The 15,412-nt window shown below is 44.6% G+C and overlaps 1 protein-coding gene across 1 annotated transcript in view; it reads right to left on the bottom strand.

The window, feature by feature from the left end:
• The window catches only part of SUSD1 (sushi domain containing 1), a 126,643-nt gene that overhangs the window by 27,089 nt on the left and 84,142 nt on the right, over positions 1-15,412 (bottom strand). Inside the window, exons 11-12 of the mRNA XM_035016061.1 lie at positions 9,823-9,914; positions 8,397-8,583 (exon numbers count right to left, since the gene is read on the bottom strand). Coding sequence (XP_034871952.1) covers positions 8,397-8,583; positions 9,823-9,914 — 279 coding nt within the window. The remainder of the gene's footprint in view (positions 1-8,396; positions 8,584-9,822; positions 9,915-15,412) is intronic.

Genomic DNA, 15,412 nt, shown 5'->3' with positions numbered 1-15,412 from the left:
TTCTGCTTTCCAGGAATTCGAAGTCTCACAGTGGAGACAGTTTCGTAAACACATGGCACTTAGAGCTATGATAAAGTCATACACGGGGCATTGTCGGCGTGCAGAGGAAGAACACCTGACCAAGGGCAGGGGTTGGAGAGACCACTGAATGCAGAAATGCATGTACCCAGGGGCAGGCGGTAGGAGAGCAGGCAGAGACAGAACCGCAGCCCTACCTCCTGCGGGAGTTCAGGGAAGCTGGAAGGTGGAGTCCCGGCCTGGGACAGGCACGCAACCAAGGGGGAGGTGTGGGGATAGGTCGGATTGGGGGTCCTGGAAACAAGAAGTCATTTACAGAGTCTTAGCAGATGTGGATTTTAGAAGTGCAATTTAGACAGCTGGTTGGAGGATGAACTGAAAAAGAACAAAAGTACAGGATGTCCAGGTATGCAGTGCCTGAGGTCTGAAGCAAGTGATGGACTGAGAATGGAGAAGAGGGGGCAGATGGAAGAGACATTCGGGGCCACTGAGAGCCCCCAGTAACTTGTATCAAACACTGCCAAGTCTAGAATTTCTTCCAAAGTCACCCAGATATGGTCACATAAATTCTGGTTTCCGTAAGCCTGTGGGATTGCCAGAGACCCTCGGAGGTGGCCTGAAATGGCCCCTGCTTACAGCCGAGGTCTCACAAAAAGGTGTTGATGAAGGTCTACCTCATTTCCAAGAGATTCTGGATCTGACACCCCTGAGGAAGACAGCCGCTAGCTTCCTGCAGGGGTGAAGGGGAGAGGGGGCTGAGGTTTGAAAAACCCCGACCGAGTCCCCCAGGGAAATGTACCCCCTTCTAGTTTGAGAAGTTCTGCCCTCAGCCTTTCATGGGAACATGGAAATGCCCTTCCATTTGTGATGTTTTGGTGTTGCTGTAGAGTAAGTGGTTTTTATCACACACTTCCTGTTTTCAGCCCCGAGGGAGATTTACTGTTCATTCTGTGTGTGAGAAGCCTCCTCGGGCTCTTTTAAATTGTTTGCTCTTCTCTGAGATTAATAATTCTAGTTCTTCTAATCTCTTGGCTAACCTTTTAAGGCCCCTCCCCGCCCTTTTCTCATCACCCTCAGTCAAAGCAGAACAAAGTGCTCGCTGGGCTTGCAGAAGGCGGGCCCACAGAGGGAGCAGGAACCGCTCCCCGCCCCCCCCGCCCCCCCCCCCACTTGTTGCTGCTTTCTGCCATCCAGCTGATCCCATCACCATGTGACTTCTAGACTGCTTTATGCTCTGAGACCTTCCCCACCTTGGCTTTTAAACAGGCAACTTTTTCTCTGTAATGTCAAAGCCTGAACTTCATCAGCCTCGTTCTTAGCTACATTTCAAGGTTAAATAACCTTAATTTCCAGCCATGTTTCCAGGGTGATGTTCCCCATCCCCCAAACTGGTGTCCTGGGCAGATGTGTTCTCTCCTTTCCATGAGCCTCATTACTGATTTAAACCAGATCAGACCCAAGTCCAGAATCAGGTCTCGTCTGAGCCGGAGAGCTGGGGGAGGACCCGGAAGGGAGAACCTCATTACCATCCCTAGGTGTCGACAATATCCATCCTCTACTTGAAGCAAACGACAAAGGAAAATAGAGGGGCTACCACATGAGAAAACCTTGCAGAGTAAGGAGAAAAGCCATGAAAGAGACCGTGCCCTACAAAACATTATATATAGTATAAAATTACAATAATTGAAATAGTGAGGTGCAGGCATAGGACAGGCACAGGACAAGCAATGGAAGAAGCTAGACGGTCTAGAAAGAGACCCGAACAAATAAATGAGAATATAGTGTATGACATGGACAGTCTTTCCAAACGTGGCGGGAAGCTGGCTTATCATTTAGGGAAAAAAATTACCGTGTAAATTTAGCTTTATACCATGTATCCAGATGCATTCCAAGTGGGTCTAAGTTTAAAGGTGAAAAGCAAACTATCAAGAAGCATTAGAGGCCACCTGGCTGGCTCAGTAGGTAGAGTGTGTGACTCTTGATCGTGAGTTCAAACCCCACCCTGGGCGCAGGGCTAACAAAGAAGCAGCAGCACCATAAGAAAATATGAAAGAGTAAGAATTGACCTGGGGCGCCTGGGGGGCTCAGTCGTTAAGCGTCTGCCTTCGGCTCGGGTCATGGTCCCAGGGTCCCGGGATCGAGCCCCGCATCGGGCTCCCTGCTCTGCGGGAAGCCTGCTTCTCCCTTTGCCTGCCGCTTCCCCTGCTTGTGTTCCCTCTCTCGCTGTGTCTCTCTCTGTCAAATAAATAAATAAAATCTTTAAAAAAAAAAAAAAAAGAATTGATCTAATTTCAGGGCAGAGAAGGCTTTTCTTGGCATGACCAGAGGCAGAAACTAAAAAAGCATCAATAGAATTGATTACATGAAAACTTAAAATGTCGGGGCGCCTGGGTGGCTCAGTTGGTTAAGCGACTGCCTTCGGCTCAGGTCATGATCCTAGAGTCCCGGGATCGAGTCCCGCATCGGGCTCCCTGCTCGGCGGGGAGTCTGCTTCTCCCTCTGACCCTCCTCCCTCTCATGCTCTCTGTCTCTCATTCTCTCTCTCTCAAATAAATAAATAAAATCTTTAAAAAAAATAAAAAATAAAAAATAAAAAAAAAGAAAACTTAAAATGTCTAAATGTTAAAAAGAATATTGACAAGAAAACTAAACAGTAAATAGTATGGGGGATTATAATATGTATAACAAAAGATTAATATCATTCACGTAGGCAAACTATCAAAATCAATAAGAGAAAGGAGGTAATATAAGTGAAAATGTGTTAAAGTCCTCCAAAACATACCAAAATGAACAAAGAGAACCAAAAATAGAAAATTATATCCGCACCAAAACTAACAAAGGTCCCAACTTTATACTATAAACTTCAAGTAAATGCAAGGAATTAACCCACACAAATAAATACACATAAAGACACTGTGATGGTTCTCTCCTAATCCTTGGCACCTCCCCAGATAGACCATGCCACACGCTGATGATATGATCAGTTGGAATTGACAGCAATAGAAAAAATGGTAGCTATATCGTAAGTCATCAGCTATCACATGGCTGGCCTCATCTCCCCTATCGATGAAGTATGAGACTTAGCCTTCCAGGGAGAAGGAACAAAGTTCTTTTCACCTTTAATCCCCTCTTCAGCACTTAGCACAGGTCTTTGTGCATAACAAGTCAATAAATATTTGCTGGATTAAATTGTTATGTCACAGTATGCCCTTCCCACACTTCTATCACACACAGAAACTCTGCTTTTTGGGCTTATGATGTAAAAAAATGTTCCCATTCATATTTTGTAAAAGCTAACGCTAATATAAGAAAATAACAGTATGCAGCCTATTTTCCTCTGTGGCGTATCATCTATGTCTCCACGGGCCCTAGACCTGCATGTGGATGCTTTCAGGGAGGGGAGCTGGGAGATATCCATCCCCACGTAGCCATTCACTTGGGGGTTTGGGGTTGGATTTGCAGCTAGAAAGTAGTTGGGAGATTGCTGGGGATGAGAGCAATCGATGGCCCACGGAGGTATGGAAGGGCATGTGCGCTCCCGTCTGGCTTGATCTAACATTAGATATCCAGATGTCAAAACACTTGTGTCCATGAAAGATTTTGAGAGAGTCCGGACAAGAGGGAAACAGCGGGGTGAAGGCCAGTCCCTCTCCCGACCTCTCCTGCAGCCTAAGGAGATAGGGTTCTCAGAGGACACAGGGGTGCACCAGCTTTGGATGGTCCGTGGGTCGCCAACCACGGAAGAACTCCTCCTGCAGAAGAACTCAGCAGACTTGGTCCCGCACAGTCCTTCCTGGGGGCACCCAATAGTCACGGAGAGGAGGCAGGGGCTGTGGCTCCTAGTTCTGCAGGCAGAATTGAAGCTCCCTCCACTGGACCTACCCTCCAGGAAGGGGGCAGTCTGATAATGCTTGGGACACACATGTGTGTTTTCAAGTGCTTTGCTGAACATCTGAAAAAGTACATTCTCTTTTTCTTCTCATGAATGCAGGCAGAGATGGGAAATTCCCCATATAAGTTGCCAGGCTTGGTACTGAAGGCAAACTTGGGAAGGAATGGTTTCCTTGACATTTTTTTCTTCCCTCTTCTCCTCCAGCATTCTTGATTCTTTTTTTTTTTTTTTAATTTTATTTATTTATTTGAAAGAGAGAGCACAAGCAGAGGGGCAGAGGTAGAGGGAGAAGCAGGTTCCCCACTGAGCAGGGAGCACGACGTGGGGCTCAATCCCAGGACCCTGGGATCATGACCTAAGCCGAAGGCAGATGCTTAACCGACTGAGCCACCAGGAGCCCCCGGCATTCTTGACTCTATAATAAATATTCAACCTCAAATGATCACAGTGTTGGGTGCACCAGTGGTTTAGCTGGACATTTCCGTGCACATTTGCTGTGTGTGTGTGTGTGTGTCTCTCTCTCCCCCCACTTTCTCCTCCCTGGCTTTCTCTCGCTCCCTACGGGAAGATAGTTTTGCTGACAGCTTTCTGACTTGGCTAAAAAATAGCATAGCCGACGTGTGAAAGCCCTTCTGACTCTGGATCTACACGGAGGATGGAAGTTTGCTCTTCACCCTGTCCTGAAGGGAGTATAAATGGTGGAGCTCTTCTGAAGAATTCAGCTCACTGGGCTCTACCTGAGGAAGCTTGTCAGCCCCTAGGCAGAGACTCCGCGAGAGGATCTGGTCTCACCCTCGCTCTCCCGTTCTCACTGGGACACTTGCCTCTGTCCTTCAACATGCCTAGAACTTGTGCCGTCCTCTGAGGTCAGCAACATATTTAAAGCACTTGTCTTCATCCTGTTCCCATCAGTAAGATTTAGTTTAATGTAAGACATGCGGGAGGGAAATTCCACTCACTTTTCTTCTGGGAAATCAGCTGCTGCGTTTTCCAGACCCAAATCCCTTGCCTCACATTTCTGGTAAAATTCAAAAGTTCATGATTTTACTGAAACAAAGCCACATCTTAGGCAATCAGGCATACCTCTCTTCATATCAACATGAAAGGCTCTCTTTTCTCCCCTTTTATGAAAAAGAGGGCTTGGGTGGCTTTTTGTTTGGTTGGTTGGTTTTTACCCCTTTAGAAGATCGTAACAACTTTAATTTTCACACACTTTTTTAAAAATTTCAAATTCTTGGGGCGCCTGGGTGGCTCGGTCGTTAAGCGTCTGCCTTTGGCTCAGGTCATGACCTCAGGGTCCTGGGATTGAGCCCCGTCGGGCTCCCTGCTCTGCGGGGAGCCTGCTTCTCCCTCTCCCACTCCCCCTGCTTGTGTTCCCTCTCTCGCTGTGTCTCTGTCAAATAAATAAATAAATAAAATCTTTAAAAAAAAAATAAATAAATAAATAAAATTTCAAGTTCTTTACAGTAGGGTAGAGTTGGAAAACATGCAGCCATTGTCTCCGAGCTTAGCGAAGGGTCTCAATGGATTTAAACAGCTCCACAGTGTCCCCTGGTGGCCATGAGCACAGGGCGCTTGAGCTACTGGGGCTCTATTGAGGCTACAAAACAAGGTAGAAGTAAGTGTCTCCTCAGGAAGAAACTCTCCTCCCCAACTCAAAAAACATGATATACTAATTTGAATCAGCAATGCAAACCATCCAAAACACAACAAGGACCGAAGAGCAGGAAACTAAACAGCTTTTCATTTGAAGAAGTCACCACAGGAAGGAATGCCCAGTCGAACATTACTTCTCTTTCCAGCCCAAAAGGTGGTGAAGTCCTTTCGTCTGAAAGTCTTTCTTCACTAACCAGGCATCCCCTCAACACCAATAACACCCGGGGGCCCCTCAAGGCTTGTGCTATGTGGCAGCACTGTCTTTATGTCTCTGCCTTTGAGGAGGTATTTTAGGAGGGGAGAAAGAAAATAAACAAGTACATTAAAAAATGCTGCAAGTTCTGACAACAAGTTCTGTGACGAAATTCACACAGCACACATGGCTAGAGAGGGATGGGGTGGAGATGGAGATTATTTGTGCAAGGACAGGAGGGAGAGCTCCTCTAAGGTAATGACATCTGAGCAGAGACCCGGATGATTACAAAGAAGCCACATGCACAGAGTGCCCCAGGAAGAGCAAACAGTAGATGGAAAGGCCTGGATGCACTAACAGGTTTGACCCGTCTGAGGAGGGCAGGGAGGCAGCAGATGCTTAGTGAGAAAGGGGGAGAGTAGAGGAGATGAAGTCAGTGAGGAAGGTGGGGGTCAGGAAGCTGGGTTCTATTCTAATGTTAATACAAACTCACGGGACAATTTTCAGCTGGGGATGACATGTTCTCCTACGCATTTTTAAAAAAATCACTCTGACGCTTGAGTGGTCTTTTTAAAGTTATGGTCTTCACCGTAATTTGGGGGGAGGGGGCGGGAGATTGACAGGCACCCACGAAAGCAGAAAGACCAGTAAGAAAGCTACCGCAGGAGTCCAAACGAGAGGTGGCTGGCTTGGATAAGGCTGCTTTGTAGGGAAGAGGAAGGTGGGGAGAAGTAGTTGGATACAGAATATATTTTAGAAAGAAGCCAATGGGGCTTGTTGACAGATTAGAAGTCGGGGTGGGGGGGGAGGAGGAGGGGCATAGAATCTCTTTGGCCTGAGTAACGAGTGAATAGGAATGCCAATACCCAAGACAGAGAAGCCTGGGTGGAAAATGGCTTTGGAGGTGACAGAAGAGTTGACAAATCAAAATCCTCTTGGACTTGTCTATTGGGCATGCAAGAGATGATTAAGAGATGTTTAAAAGATGACTGGATATATGAGTGTAGAGCTCAGGGGAGAGTCTGGGACTAGGATACATATTTGGGAATCCTCAGCATACAGGCAATACTTATAGTCAGGAGACTGGTATCGGCAGAAGGGGTGGCTAATGAAAAAGGAACAGAAGCAGGCAGAGAGGACATCTATAAAAGAGGACAGAGCCAGCAAGGAAGACTGAGGAGGAGGAGCCAGCAAGGCAGGAGGACCCAAAAGCCAAGCGAAACGGTGTTTCAAGAAGGAGGGGATGGGGGGGTGGGAGGACGGGTTAGCCCGGTGGTGGGTATTGAGGAGGGCACGTTCTGCACGGAGCACTGGGTGTTATGCACAAACAATGAATCATGGAACACTACATCTAAAACTAATGATGTCATGTATGGGGATTAACATAAGAATTAAAAAAATAAATAAAAAATAATAATAATAATAAAAAAAAAGAAGGAGGGGATGTCAGCTGCTGTGGAGGGGGGTGGGGAATCAGAACAAACAAAACTGCCCAGTAGATTTTTTAAGATGAAGACACTTCCAGTAAAGCAGTGTGGACAGGACAACTGCCGTCGGATTGGAACCGGTTAAAGGGAGAACAGGAAATAAGGACGCAGAGCCTACATAACAGACACTTCTTTTAAGGAGTTTTACTGTAAAGGGGATGCTGAAAGAAGTAGCTGGAGGGAATATGGGATCAAAGGAAATGTGTTTCTTGTTTCCTCATTTTAATTTAATTTGTTTTATTTTTTTATTTTTCTAGATTTTATTTATTTATTCATTAGAGACAGAGAGAGAGAGAGGCAGAGGGAGAAGCAGGCTCCCTGCCGAGCAGGGAGCCCGATGCGGGACTCGATCCCAGGACCCTGAGATCATGACCTGAGCCGAAGGCAGACGCTTAACCATCTGAGCCACCCAGGCACCCCTCCTCATTTCAATTTTAAAAAAGGAGATACTACGACATGCTCATGCAGTGTTGGCACTATTTCTCTGTTGGGGGGACATGATGATTAGGCAGGAAAGGATGGGGTCCAACGCACCTGAGGGTGGCGGTCGCCTGAGGAGTGGAGACAGGAGAGAAGACAGAATACATGGTTCTGCATGCAGGTAGCAAGGGGAGACTTGGGAGAGGCAAGTCCTCATCTGATTACTTCTAATTGCTCAGTGAAGTCAGAAACAAGAAGCTAATACTCTGAGTATTAGCTCAGAGTGGGGGAGGGGCAGGAGGAGGGGGGAGCACCCCAGATTTGAGAGGACAAGAGAAAATGACTGGAAAATGAATTTGCTAGGGGGCCAAAGTGGGACTGCCAATCACTTTTCCCTGAGAATAACTGACTCTGGAGGCACTTGTGACAACATGACAATCACACGTACCTGAGAAACCGTAATGAGAGCCTTTTAGGTATGAAATATGTTAAATATTCCAAATATCCCAAAGGAATGTACCCAGCACTCATGGCTTTAATTCGTGTTACTATTTTGTCTCGACTATCTTTCTAAGAAAGAAAACATGACAGTCACAACCACAGGGCCCTTGCATCCTCTCGCTCTTCAGGTTCACTGAATGACAGGAAGCAGTGGTGTTCCTCTTCATCTGGGCCCACCTACAGCTCTGTGGTGACCTCATTCCTTCAGATGCTGCCATTCAAGACTTACCTGTAATCTGGGTTGTCAGGGAGAGGACCACGGGAAGCTGAGAAGACCAAGCGTGGACGCTGATGCTGTAGTTGGTACCCGGACGCAGGTCCAAGCACATCTCAGGAGCCTGGCTCCTGGCAGTGATATTAAAGATCATCTCCTGGGCAAATTCCTTCTGATACCATCTCTGGCCCCGAATGTGGAACTGAAACAGAAAAGTTCACTAAGTGAAGGGCTAACTTGAGGAAGCCTCCAAATGCCTGGATACTTCCCCTTTCTCACGAGCCATCTTGCCCTCGACTCTAAAGTTCCTTCACCACAGAACAGTAGGCAAATCTTAGAGTCGTCACACCCTAAGCACCATCGTTACAATATATCAGTACAATAAAAATATTTTTAAATCAAAATGTACAAAAGGCCGAAGTCCCAGTGCTAACAATGTTCTCGTTCTTGTTCTCACATCTACGACGCACAACGCTGAAACGTCTGTGGGCAGGAGCAAGGCCACAGAACATTTCCTACAAAGAAAATGAGGAATCTGAACTAAGGCTTCCCCAAAGCAGGACCTGAGTGAGGATACTCCTAGCTGGCCTGGTTAAAGCTCAGCAGGGCTTTTCTCCTCGGCCTGCCCCCTTCTTCTTCTTCTTCTTCTTTTTTTTTTTTAACAATGCATTTTTTATTTTGTGAACACGGTATTTGCAATGTGACGGCCATACACCTTCCAATCTTGCTATTCATTTTACAACACTTGAGGTTTAACTGGACGACCCTGGATCTAGGCAAGCCACAGTGTCTTCAGGATCACAGAGCAACTTTTGACAGTTTAATGTGGAACCAAACTGAATCAAAATAGGAGCTATTTATACATGAAGCAGCATTTAATGCTTCATATAAAGCAATGCATATTTTTTTAAAAGTTAAAATGCATATTATCTACATAGATGTGCCTGCCCCCTTCTGACATTCTCCACATTTTCCTGTAACATCCCAGCACCTGGCCCAAGAGACACACTTCTCTGCCCACTTAATTTCTTCTAGTAGCAGCTCATCCCATGGTCTTTACCTTCCTTACTCACAACCACAATAGCTTCGAAAGTTCCCCCTGACTCTCTAGACACGTCCAGACCCTGGTCAGAGACACTGGACTGAAGAGACACACACAGGCAAAAGCCATGGGTTCCTTCCACGGATACTGTGTGGACATCAGCTCTGCATCAGGCTATGTGCACAAAGTAATTCGCATGGCTTACTCAGCAATCCCCAAAGTCTCTCTCTTCAAATACGTAGTAGAAGTGCCCATTTTCTTGCTTTTTCTTGCAATTCTTACCATAAATCTGCCATTGATAATAACAGCTACATAAGTAGATTTTTAGGTTTGCTGATATTTTTTTTAATTTCCCACACTAGACAACATCTATACATAGAGTAACGTTCGGTAACTTACTGAATACATCTCCTCTGTATCAGCAGTCTTTGTACTTCTCCATCTCAAGCAGGTTTCATTAAATATTGAAATGTTACCGATGATCTGTTTTACTGCAGGGGGGAAAGAATGAGAAATCAACTTATACTCGATACAAACATACTACCTTTCATACAGCATGGAACTCTTGATCTTGGGGTTGTGAGTCAGAGTCCCATGTTGGGTGTAGGGATTACTTAAAAAATAAAATCTTTTTAAAATTACTAACTTTTTTTTTTAAAGACTTATTTATTTGAGAGAGAGAGAGAGAGAAAGAGAGCATTCATATGTCGGGGGAGGGGCAGAGAGAGAGAGATCACAACCTGAGCCAAAACCAAGAGTCGAATGCTTAACCAACTATACCACCCAGGCACCCCCCAAAAATACTACCTTTTAATTAAATCATATACATGGGATGATTTCAGCAGTATTTTATTTATTTTTAAAGATTTTATTTATTTATTTGAAAGAGAGAGACACAGTGAGAGAGGGAACACAAGCAGGGGGAGTGGGAGAGGGAGAAACAGGCTTCCCGAGGAGCAGGGAGCCCAATGCAGGGCTCGATCCCAGGACCTTGGGATCATGACCTGAGCTGAAGGCAGGTGCTTAACGACTGAGCCACCCAGGCATCCCATTTCAGGAGTATTTTGATTTAGAAATTAGTGGTAGCAGCACTTTTACATTTATGTAAACGCAGTCCTGATAAAAGATTTAAAATCAAAATGTACCTAATCAGAGGATCCCTCTTAAAAATTACTTAAATCCAGTCACTGCAAACTCCTCTGGTTTACTAACCTAAAACTGCAACTCAGCCTTGGACAACCTCATTTATATAAATAAGTATCAATTTCAAATTCTGAGCTGGGAGCAACACTTCAGCAGAGAACTGAAAAGTGCTCTTTGAAGAACTGAAAAAGATTTGCTAAGAAGTTTCACAGCAGGGGTACCTGGGTGGCTCAGTCAGTTGAGCATCCGATTCTTGGTTTCAGCTCAGGTCATGATCTCAGGGTCCTGAGACTGAGCCCTGCATCAGGCTCCCCACTCAGCGGGGAGTCTGCTGGAGATTCTCTCCCCCTGCCCCTCCCCCTACTCAAGTTCTCTCTCTCTCTAAAATAACTAAATAAATCTTTTTTAAAAAGCTTCATAGCGGGCACCTGGGTGGCTCAGTTGGTTAAGCGACTGCCTTCGGCTCAGGTCATGATCCTGGAGTCCCTGGATCGAGTCCCGCATCGGGCTCCCTGCTCGGCAGGGAGTCTGCTTCTCCCTCTCCCACTCCCCATTTGTGTTCCCTCTCTTGCTGTGTCTTTCTCTGTCAAATAAATAAATAAAATCTTTAAAAAAAAAAAAAAGCTTCATAGCAACACTGCAATAATTAATAAATGATAAAGACAACTCCCAGGGCACCTGGGTGGCTCAGCTGGTTAAGCCACTGCCTTCGGCTCAGGTCATGATCCTGGAGTCCCTGGATTGAGTCCCGCATCAGGCTCCCCGCTCAGCAGGGAGTCTGCTTCTCCCTCTGACCCTCCCCCTTCTCATGCTCTCTCTCTCATTCTCTCTCTCAAATAAATAAATAAAATCTTTAAAAAAAAAAAAAAAAAGACAACTCCCAAAGCACATGAAAAAAGAAGTCTCATGGGAGCCAATCCTTTATTGTGTAAGCCCTTGGCCTGACAGGTTTCTATGAATGAAGCCATGTTGGTAGATGGGACCCTTCTTTATGGATTGGGCAGCTTTGCCCAGAGGAAACCTGTTCCACAGGTCACAAGCTGTACTTCAAATGCTGTAAGACAGAGTAGATAAGAAAGTACATGTGATTCAGAATAACGCAATCTCACCATTGGGTACAGAAGGTTTTTGAGATAAGTAGCAGTGGTCCAAGGAACCTTATGTTTATAAAACTTTCAAAACCAATAACCTTGGGGCACCTGAGTGGCTCAGTCAGTTAAGCATTTGCCTTCACCTCAGGTCATGATCCTGGGGTCCTGGGATCGAGTCCCACGTCAGGATCCCTGCTGAGCGGAGAGTTTGCTTTTCCCTCTCTCTCTCCCCCACCCACTGCCCATGCTCTCTCTCTCACACACGCCCCCTCAAATAAATAAAATCTTTAAAAAAACAAAAACAAAAAACCTCAATACTATTTAAACAGTTCCAGGGGAGGGATGGTGGAAAATTAATTAATTAGTTAATAATTAAATAAACAGTTCCAGACCATATAAAAAGGTGGAAAGTTTCCCAATTTATTCAAGATGACTAGATAACCCACAACAACGCCAAAACTGTGCAAGGATAGCGCAATTACTAAACACACTGTGCCAAACTCACTCATTAATATAAATGCAAAAATAAAATATTAGCGAATAGAAGTCAGCAGTACATTCAAAGAACAATACACTGTGACAAAAGAAGATTTCTTCCAGGAATACAGAGATGATCATTATTGGAAAAGCTATTAATAGATTAAAAGGGAAAAGCCATATGGTTACTCTTATAACCATAATGGTTAATACATTTAATATACATTCCTGACTAAAAATCTTAGTCAACTAGGATTTAATTTGATAGAAATGTCTTAACTTAAAAGAGTGTTTATCAGAAACCACCACCCTGGGTAGTAAAACAACGAGGCAATTTCTAGTAAAGTTGAGAACAATACAAGGATGCATGTTCTCATAGCTATTATTTAGCATTAGCTAGAAGATTCTAGACAACATGGAAAGAGGTGAGAACAAAATGAGCTATAAATCCAGGAAGAAAGGGAACAAATGTAACCACTGCCAGTAACTCTAACAGAATCCACTGAAAAACAAATATGAAATAGTTTGAAAGCAATATTAAAACAAATACAAACAACGGGACTTCGGCAAAGCATACCCAAATACAAGAACATAGAAAAACTAGTGGTTTTTGATGTATCTGAAAGAACAAGTATGGTAGGCTGAAAATGTGCCCCCCCCCCCCAAATGTCCACATCCATCTGTGACCATGTTACCTTACATGGCAGAAGGACTTCGCGACTTCGCAATGTGATTAAGACAGGGAGATTATCCAGCATTATCTAGATGAGCCTACTGTAGTGACCACAGTCCTTATAAGAGAGAAACAAAAAGATCAGGGTTGGAGAGCCGATTTAAGGACAAAAGTAGCAGTTAAGCCAAGGAGCTTCAAAAATGGAGAATGGGGCCACAAGACAAGGAATGTAGATGGGATCTAGAAACTGGAAAGGACAAAGAAATGGATTTTCTTTCCCAGCCTACAGAATGAAGACAGGTCTGCTGCCACAGTAATTTTAACACAGTGGAACTGTTTCAGATTTCTGACCTCTAGAAGTATAATAAATTCACATTGTTTTAAGCCCCTAAATTTGCCGTAATTTGTCATACTAGCAATAGGAAACTGAAACAACAAATAAAATACAACAAAAAGGCACAGCACCCAGCCACTGCAGTGCACTGCTCCCAGCCACCAGGTGCACAGCTGCCTCCCTCCACACACTGCACCCAGCCTCATGCCCCAAGCAGCCCCAGCTTGCAGCCCCCAGCTACTGCAGCACTTCGGGGCATCCAGCAGAGGACTAGTGACCCAGCGCCAATTTTGCTAATACCACCTCCTGCTCTCAAGTTCCCCAGCAGGCACGCCTACGCTGCCTGGGTCCCACTAACACCACAGAGAGCAAACACAGCCCAAAACAGGCAGAGAGTCAGTGCAGACAACTACACTGAAAGAAAAGAAACTCAGACACAACAGCAGGCTACACACATAGCAACACACAGAGGATACTCTCCTGGAGTGCCAGGTTCTGGTGAACACTGCACTGCAGGGTACTCCAAGACCTCTTCTTCATAAAGTCACTACTTTCAAGAGTATAAGACATAGCTGACTTCCTTAACACACAGAAACAGACACAGAGAGGCAGACAAAATGAGGAGACAGAGAAATTTATCCCAAATGAAAGGAGAGGACAAAGCCACGGCCAGAGATCTAAGCAAAACAGATATAAGTAACATGCCTGATAGAGAATTTAAAGCAATGATCCTAAGGATACTCACTGGACTTAAGCAAAGAGTGGAAGACATGAGTGAGACCCTTAAGGCAGAGATAAGGAATGACATAGCAGAGATAAAGACCTCAATAAATGAAATGAGAAACACATTTGATGGAATGAACAGCAGAATGGAAGAAATAAAGGAACAAATTAGTGACCTAGAAGACAGAGTAAAGGGAAGTAACCAAGCTGAACAAAAGAGAGAAAAAAGAATTATGCAAAATGGGATTAAACTTAGGGAACTCAGTGACTCCATCATATGTAATGACATTTGTGTCACAGGAGTCCCAGAAGAAGAAGAGAGAGAAAGGGGACAGAGAATTTATTTGAAGAAATAATAACTTGACACACCTGGGTGGCTCAGTTGGTAAAGCATCTGCCTCTGGCTTGGATCATGATCCCAGGATCTTGGGATTGAGCCCCATATCAGGCTCCCTGCTCAGTGGGGAGTCTACTTCTCCTTCTCCCTCCATCCCTCCCCCTGCTCATGCTCTCTCACTCACTCTCTCTCAAATAAATAAATAAATAATCTTAAAGAAAGAAAGAAAGGAAAAAAGAAAAAAGAACAGAAAAGAAAAGAAAAGAAATAGTAACTGAAAGCATCTGCCTTCGGCTCAGGTCATGATCCCAGGGTCCTGGGATCGAGCCCCACGTTGGGCTCCCTGCTCGGTGGGAAGCCTGTTTCTCCCTCTCCCACTCCCCCTGCTTGTGTTCCCTCTCTTGCTGTATCTCTCTCTGTCAAATAAATAAATAAAATCTTAAAAAAAAAAAAAGAAAGAAGGAATAACTGGAAAATTCCCTAATCTGGGGAATGAAACAGATATGCAGATCCAGGAGGCACAGAGAACTCCAATCAAAATCAACAAAAGCAGACCCACACCAAGACATATTGTAATTAAATAGCAAAATATAGTGATAAAGAAAAAAAATTTAAAGCAACAACAAAAAAGAAGAAGAGGGGCGCCTAGGTGGCTCAGTCGTTAAGCGTCTGCCTTCGGCTCAGGTCATGGTCCCAGGGTCCTGGGATCAAGCCCCACATCGGGCTCCCTGCTCGGTGGGAAGACTGCTTCTCCCTCTCCCACTCCCCCTGCTTGTGTTCCCTCTCTTGCTGTCTCTCTCTGTCAAATAAATAAATAAAATCTTTAAAAAAAAGAAAAAGAAGAAGAAGAAGAAGAAGAAGAAGATGACAGTAACTTACATGGGAAAATTCATAATGTTGCAGGAGATTTTTTGAGAGAAACTTTGAAGGCTGAAAGGCAGTGGCATGATATATTCAAAGTGCAGAATGGGAACAGTCTGCAGCAAAAAATACTCTATCCAAAAAGCTATCATTCAGAATAGAAAGAGAGATAAAGAGTTTCCCAGACAAACAAAAACTAAAGGAGCTTGTGACCACTAAATCATCCCTGAAAAAAATATTAAAGGGGATTCTTTGAGTGGAAAGGAAACCAAAAGTGACAGTATAAAGGTAGGAAACACAAAAGCAGTAAAAATGAATATTTCTATAAAAAATGAGTCAAAGAACTCACA

The sequence above is a fragment of the Mirounga leonina genome, unplaced genomic scaffold, assembly GCF_011800145.1.
Source record: "Mirounga leonina isolate KUSES-001 unplaced genomic scaffold, KU_Mleo_1.0 Mir_170, whole genome shotgun sequence".
Lineage (NCBI taxonomy): Eukaryota > Metazoa > Chordata > Mammalia > Carnivora > Phocidae > Mirounga > Mirounga leonina.
The sequence above is the reverse complement of the archived record's forward strand: the minus strand, read 5'-3'. Positions and strand labels throughout refer to the sequence as shown.